Source organism: Sinocyclocheilus rhinocerous, unplaced genomic scaffold, assembly GCF_001515625.1.
Source record: "Sinocyclocheilus rhinocerous isolate Xijiao unplaced genomic scaffold, SAMN03320098_v1.1 scaffold304, whole genome shotgun sequence".
NCBI lineage: Eukaryota > Metazoa > Chordata > Actinopteri > Cypriniformes > Cyprinidae > Sinocyclocheilus > Sinocyclocheilus rhinocerous.
Window position 1 is genome coordinate 1077673 of NW_015659941.1, and position 8063 is coordinate 1085735.

The 8063-nt window shown below is 33.8% G+C and overlaps 1 protein-coding gene across 4 annotated transcripts in view; it reads right to left on the reverse strand.

Annotated features, from left to right (window-relative positions):
- The window catches only part of LOC107724600 (low density lipoprotein receptor adapter protein 1-B-like), a 48533-nt gene that overhangs the window by 20838 nt on the left and 19632 nt on the right, over positions 1-8063 (reverse strand). For all 4 annotated transcript variants that reach the window (XM_016533589.1, XM_016533588.1, XM_016533587.1 and 1 more), the window contains exons 2-3: positions 5029-5171; positions 2203-2315 (exon numbers count right to left, since the gene is read on the reverse strand). In XM_016533589.1, coding sequence (XP_016389075.1) covers positions 2203-2315; positions 5029-5171 — 256 coding nt within the window. The remainder of the gene's footprint in view (positions 1-2202; positions 2316-5028; positions 5172-8063) is intronic.

An 8063-nucleotide genomic window follows, 5' to 3' on the forward strand; every position in this document is an offset into this window, starting at 1 on the left:
TATAGATAATTATATATATATATATATATATATATATATAACTCTTTTATATTTGAATATATTTTAAAATGCAATTATGCAATTTATTTCTGTGGTGCAAAACAGAATTTTAATATACTTATTTGCTGTGCAAGAAACATTTCTTTGTATTATCAATGTAGAAAACTGGTGTTTCTCTATTATACGTGTGTGTGTGTGTGTATAACGATAATTAAATATATATATTTAATTATCGTTATACACACACACACACACACACACACACATAGCACCAGTTTTCTACATTGATAATACAAAGAAATGTTTCTTGCACAGCAAATAAGTATATTAAAATTCTGTTTTGCACCACAGAAATAAATTGCATAATTGCATTTTAAAATATATTCAAATATAAAAGAGTTATATATATATATATATATATATTTAATTATCGTTATACACACACATAGCAACAGTTTTCTACATTGATAATACGAAGAAATGTTTCTGAATTTTAAGTATTTTGCATCAGAAATAAATTACATAATTACATTTTAAAATATATTCAAATATAAAAGAGTTATTTTAAATTGCAGTAATATTTCACAGTGTATATATATATATACACTGTGAAATATTACTGTGAAATAGGACCAGAACATATATATACATATGCTCTGGTCCTGTGTGTGAGACAGAGAAAGGTTTTGTAAGTGTCTCTAAGTACAGTATGTGTGTGAATTTTTAAATGTGAAACAGGACAGATGGCGGTCGTCCGTCATTAGTCCCGCCCCTGCTGCTGTGGGGCCGCCCTGTGACAGGCTGAGCCAGCTCTTACTCAGGGCCGAGGGGAGAAATCAGCACTGGAGGAGTTCATGAGTTTACTGCACATTACAAAGAGATGTCAACAGGAAACCAGAGACGATGCAGTCACAGACCAACTATCCTGTGTGTGTGGGTGTGTGTTATGGTTTGGTGGGTCAGCTTTCTGTCAAAGTGCTGATGGAGTGTTGAACACAAAGAGCTCAGCACTGCTTGTACACGTTTTTAAATCTCAGAGGAGGTGACGTGATGGTCTGCTATATACAAGTGTCTGTGCAAGCCATTACACTCACTACATTAGAATTTAAGAGCGAATGTGCATATTTGTCATGAAAATAATGTCACAATGCAAATCATCTTAATGGATCTACATGTAGGCTTCATTTTCGTTTCTTAATTTTCAGAACATAATTTTTGATTTTAGGGTGAATTGAAACCTGGACATGTTTTCATGAAAATTAGCCACATGATTGGAGTATCGCTGGTGTAATTAGAGAGAAGAGACCGGCTGGGCGACACCTCGCTCATGTTTATTCATTACACACACCACAGCCGGCGTCTGAGCGCACTGAGCGCATGCGAGACTCCAATAATAGCTGCGGTCCCAGGTGAGGGTCAGAGTGTGTCTGTCTGAGCCTCAGAGACACAGATCGATAGAGGATCCTGACACAAACATCTCTCTCTCTCTCTCTGTCTGTATGAAAACACAGCAATCTTGAGGTCGCACCGCCATAAATGATGGATTTCAACGGACAACAACAAATCCTTTCTTTTTTTATTGAAAGAGAGATGGGGTAAACCATATATATGCAATTCTTTGAACATCATAAATATCACAATGATTTTGATCATTTAAAAAACTGGTTACACTTTATTTCGATAGTCCACTTTAGACATTCTATTAACTATAAGTAACTTTGTAACTACATGTCAACTACATGTCAACTAATTCTCATTCATTTGCAACTAGATGTCTACTAACTCTCAGAGTAGACTGTTAGGGTAGGTTTAGGGTTAGTAGAATAAGTTGACAAAGAAAGTGTTAGAAGATATTAAGCAGACAGTCTACTAAAACTCTACTAACTGCTAGTTGACATGTAGTTGCAAAGTTACTTACTGTTAATAGAATGTCTAAAGTGGACTATCGAAATAAAGTGTTACCAAAAAACTTTGGATAAAAGCGTCTGCTAAATGACAATGTAAATGTAATGTATATATATTAGTATTTTGGATTATATGTTTGGGACCAATTAGGAGCCCTAGTTGTTAAGGGAACCATTATATGACATTTGAAACCTGAAGCCGAATCACTACATTCCTGATGATTTTCATCCCTAGAGACAGACAGCACAGACTCGGTGTCAGACAGGGCAACATGTCAAACAGCCGCAGGTGACTCACCTGTATATGGACACATTCTCTATTAGCTGGTTTGATGCACTGTCGTAGAGAATAATCCCTCGAGGAGAAACCTTCAGCGTCACCTTCTGAAGCTTCTTCCCACCAGCTTTAGCCTGCGAGAGAGAGACAGAAAACACAGCTTTATCAAGCAGCTGTCCTGCTGAACCTATCAAACGATTTATATTCATCAGAGATTTTCCATTTTCCATCAGATTTTGGAAATTTTAGAAATGAGATTTTTTGTTTTTTCAGCATCTTGGACAATGAGCATATTATTGTTATTGTTTACTAAATATATTTTAAAAGCTTTCTTGAACTAAAATAAGGCTGCTATAAAATAAAATATAAAAATCAGCTTGAAAAAAAAAAACATTAGTTGTTTCCGAAATAAACAAACTGAAATAAAAAATGCTTAAGTAATAAAATTACTAAAACTAAAATAATAATAATAATAATTTAAAGCAAAATATAAATATAACAAAATAATTATAAAAATGACAAAAGCAAAAACAAAATTACTAATGTCAAATGTAAAACTGAAAATGTCAAAATAAAAGCCCATTCAAAAAATGTATACATACTATAATAGTAAGTAATACTAAAATAACACTGCATATAAGATGTTAAGTTTTAAAAAATGTGCTATATTAACATGATAAAATTAAAGCCTTGGTCATATAAAATATGGAATGCATTAAAAACAATCATATTTTCAATCTTTAATAAACACAACAGAATAGCAGTTTTATGAGCTATTGATTTGGTAACTGAAATGCACTAAACTACATCCGAATGATCTGATAGGATCTGATATGAAGAAGAGTGAATTTTTATTTTTGAATAATAAAAATATTTAAATAAAAAAAAACATTTAAATGCTTTATTTTCACCTAATGTTTTAAGTGAATTCAGAAAGTCATACCCTGATAAGTCACAATTACTGATAACTGTACACTGAAGAACACAGCATCATTTATCCTTCACAATTTGGCTGCTAGGAGGCTTCACTGTTGACAATTAAACTGCTAAGCTAAAGGTAGCACTCTCATTTAGGGATGTAACAGTATGAAAATTTCTAATCACGATTATAGTGACCAAAATTATCACGGTTATCAGTATTATCACGGTATTGTTAAAATGTGCTGGAGATGTTAAAAAAGTACCAACACATAAATCACTTCACCAAGTTTTATATTTAAAAATCAACAAACAACAAATAAAATTACTTTTTGTTTGCATAATCACTAAAACAATAACATTACCAATGATGTCCGGATTTTAAATGACAACATGACTGACAACAGTTTATCTAATAGCATGTTCAAATATCTAATGTAAATGTTCAAATAAAGCTTTGAAAAAGTTTAATAAAAAGGTAAACCTCACATTTCAGCCTTTAAATAAAGAAAAGATATGTCAAAATGATAATTGATTAATAAATGAATAAATAATTCTAGATAACATCTGTATTGTTTAAATGTGTAGAATCCGCATAAGCTTGTTTTTCATCAACCGGTCAAAATTTACAGCAGGGCATACAAATTCGGTCCGTTTTTGGCCAGACAGAAACTGCACACAGGCTGAATGTAAATATAAGTCTCTGTAAATCCACTCGCTAACAGCAGGTGGCGCTTATGGAAAAGCTGAATTAGAGCCGTTTCCCGTAACCTCCGCCGACAAAGCAGTATTGCGATTAAGAACACTTCCTTTTAGGTATTACATGGAGCGAAGATGAAAACAAAATGCCGTCGAATCGTTTCTGAAGACAGTCAGAACCATCAGAGGTACGTTCATATAATTAATTAATTCATATATTTGTATAATTCCCTTAGCACTCTTTTAAAACCTCCCAGCTTTTCTACCTTGTTTTCACTCAAAACGAAACTACTCTGCTGCTGTGTGACTGTTACTGTTACTGAAAACTGTGCTTTATGCTGGAAAGCATTTATTTATCGCGAGTTGTTCAAATCGCGGTTATCTAATACGGTTTTAATGATAATTAAAAGATGAAACGGTAATACTAACCGTGAGGAATTTTATCATGATTTATCGTCAAACCGGTAATCGTTACATCCCTACTCTCATTTGTTTTCTTACACATCATCTTCAATAAGTCAAACAATCAATCACATTTATAGTTATCAAGTAGGAAGATTCCACATCTGGTTTTGAATGCACTGACTCGCACACAGACTTGCATAGTCCATTCGGTATGCAACTGATTTTTACTGCTGAATCGCAACAATGTGGAGTGTGTTTAATAACCTCAAAACAACATTACGTCATGACAGGATCTAGCCTGTTGAAACACACAGAACCACACCCAGAAATCCCCTGAGACACACACACTCCCATTAGCACCACTTACAAAGCATAAGAGACACATTAGAGCTGTGTATGTTACTTAAAGGCATCAAACTCTACACTTTTGTTGCATTTTCCCCTTACACTGATGGTTCCACGAAGAACCTTTAAAATTCATGGAACCTTTCAATTGCACAAAAGGGTTTTTATAGTGGAAAAGGGTTCTTTAGAGAATTAAAATGTTCTTCACACTAAGAAAAACGGTTCTTTTAAGAACTGTTCACTGCAAGGAAACTCAAATGGCTCTTCTAACCCCCTTTTAGAACCTTTATTTTTCAGAGTGTATGGTAGTCTGGTTAAGATGACAGAAAGTGAAACTCCAGGATCATCCTACTTGAGGACAATAAAGCATATTTTAGGCCTCAGAAGAAAGCATAATGACTACATTTAAAAAGTGTACATGACCTTTGCCCTGTCATTCATTTCAGTCTTTCATTGGCTGGTGATGTGTGTTTGTCTTACTGTGGCAACGATTCTCTTGACAGCAGCGGCTGAGAGCTCTTCTCCTTTGGGTTCCTCCACCAGCGTCATGCCCAGATACTTCAGCTGAAAGACCATCCCCTCCAGCAGCGTCTCCCGCGTGTCTGTCCAGTTCTCTGGCAGCTCTGCACAAACACACACACGGGATTAACATGTAGGCATATGATGCAAGCATGGCCAAAAACATGGCAATACATGCTGCCCACACAAACACGCTCTTGCAAATGGGTAAATCTCATGAAAACATGTCCAGGTCTAAAATAAAATGAATGAAAAATCATAAGAAATTACATTTTGACAGGTTTATTTGTTCAGATAATGACCGTGTGTGTGTGTGTGTTTCTGTGCTGTATCAGGTCAACTATGTCAAGAACATGCTTTAGAGATAAGTAATTAATACAAAAAGCATGACAAATTAAATTAAATTAAATTAAAATTTACATACAGAAAATAAAGCTTTTTTAAATAAATTTAAATAATAAATTTGGTTTAATATAATATAATTAATATAATATAATATAATATAATAATATAATAAATTTACTGCAACACTTTTTGACTCATTTATATCTATTCGAGTAAACTATAGTGAAAATGAAATACATTAACACTTTGTATATGGGTGTATTGACCAGTATTTATTACTTTATTACTTATTATTTATTATACAATATTTACATTTTTAAAACATGCACATTTTAAATGTAAACAACCATGTTTACAGGTAAATGAAGATATTTGAACATATTTTGCTGTTTTGCATAAACTACTCAACTCTCAAACATGTTCTTGACAGATTTGCGTGGCAAAAGATCATGGAAACACTGAACATGCTCATTATCTGAACAAATAAACCTGTTAAATACTGATGCAACTCAGTGAATAAGAGGTGAAAACATCTGCATATGAAACACATCACACAATCCTTCATTAAAACACAATGTCTTCAATCAGGTCTTTCATCCACTGCTCTTTGATCAACACCTGCACAGGACAGGAACTCATTCATGTTCATGTTTTTACATGTAGCCTTATAATGCCATTATGGCAGTACTGTGATTAAGCTGGATCTCATGTCAACACAAAACTGTGTTTATGCCCATAATAACAGTAGCTATATATCACTGGGCCTTACGTGCGCATGTGCTAGTGTTGCATGCATTGCTTAAAAAACATGGCAGAACAGAAAATCACTTGGACCTGCTTTCACAGACAGGGTTTAGATTAAGCCAGGATTTTGCCTTAGTTAAATTAGGACATTTAAGTAGTTCTTTTAGGAAATGTCAGTGCAAGTTGCTTTAAGTTTAAAAAAATTGTCACGCGGCCAAGTATGCTTAAAGCTTTATGCAACACAGACATCATGCGCATTATTGATCGGATTGGTCAGAAACACTGGAAAGGAGACATTGTAGACACTTCTGACAAAGTGAAAACTATAGTTGCAGGACAAAAACAGTAGTAGAAACAAACAGACCTACTGCATTTAACAAGAACATTTTGTGTTGTAGTTTAGCAAACAAGTGACAAAACGACAGTAAAAGAATCACATTTCTTAGCAAATAATAAAAACAATGGCAAATGGCATGTAAATGGGACAGAAGAGAGCATATTGTAACATTTAGCTCAATACTGTTATTCACAATAATCAGACTACTGGTGTATATGTCACTGAACACGCACATAAACCCCCACATACTGCCCTGATCTCAGACACAGCAATGAATAAATGTGTGTTTAACCCCACATCAGCGCTGACCTGTGACAGAGGTCAAGGGCAGGGGTCAAGGACGCACATCTAATACACAGTTATCTGCTTCTCTCCATGGCGACTCCATTATATTACAACCTTGCTTAATCCATCTCAGCATGACAGAGAGCCATGCAGCCAAAAATAAAAGAAATAAAGGAGAAAATCAAGAAAGAAAGATAGCAGGAAACTGATCAAATAAAATAAAAACCAATGAAAGAACTAAAAAAAAAAGACAAACAAATGAACAGAAAACAAAGAATGAATTAAACAAACCAACAAAAACAAATACCGAAGAATAAAAGAAAGAAGATCAAGAAAATTAACTAAAGAAAGAAACAAAGAAGAATAAGCAAACAAATAAATGGAGAAAACAAAATATGACATGTTAGTTCAGTCTGCATGAAAACCCTTTCAGTTTTTGTGCAAGCAAGCAAGAAACAAAAGAAACAAAAAATAATGAAAGAACTAAAAAACAAAGTAAAACAAAATTAAAACAAAAGAAAAAATGACAAATTAAAGTCATGAAACAAAGAGCAAAAGAAAAAAGAAATTAACAAAAGAACAAAAACAAACAAAATGAAGAACAAAAGAAAGAAATTAGCAAATTAAAGAAAGTCATGCATGAAGAGATTTCTATGAAAGAAACAAAGATACAAATAAATTGAAAAAATAAAACAATGAACAATCAAAGAACAATAAAACAATGAAATAAAAAAGAACAATCAAACATTCAGAACAAAAAAGGGACAAACAAACAAATTAACAAAAAGTCAAGAAACAGAAGAAAAAGAAAAGAAAAAGAATGAATGAAACAAACCAGCAAAAACAAACAAAAGGAAGAACAAAAGAAACAAACAAACAAATGAACAGAAAAGAAAAGAAAGCAATAATGTGGCTGTGATATGTTAATTCAATTCTGTGTGAAAATGCTTCATTGTTGTAAATTAAATCAAGTTCATAATTCAGATTCCATCAGCAATGTAAATGCTTGCATTGTGAATATTTTAGTCAAGGGTTTAAGGGTGCTTTCACACTAGCACTTTTGGTGCGCACCCGGGTTCGATTGACGTCAGAGTTCGGTTCAGTTTGGATGATGTGAACGCTGTCTTCCGAACTCGGGTGCGCACCCGCGAACCGTACCCGAGTCCGCTTTAAAAAGGGTGGTCTGTGGTACGGTTCATGTGAACTCCGGTACGGTTCGCTGCTGATGTCAGAATCAGAATCAGAATCAGAATGAGCTTTATTGCCAGGTATGTTTTCACATACG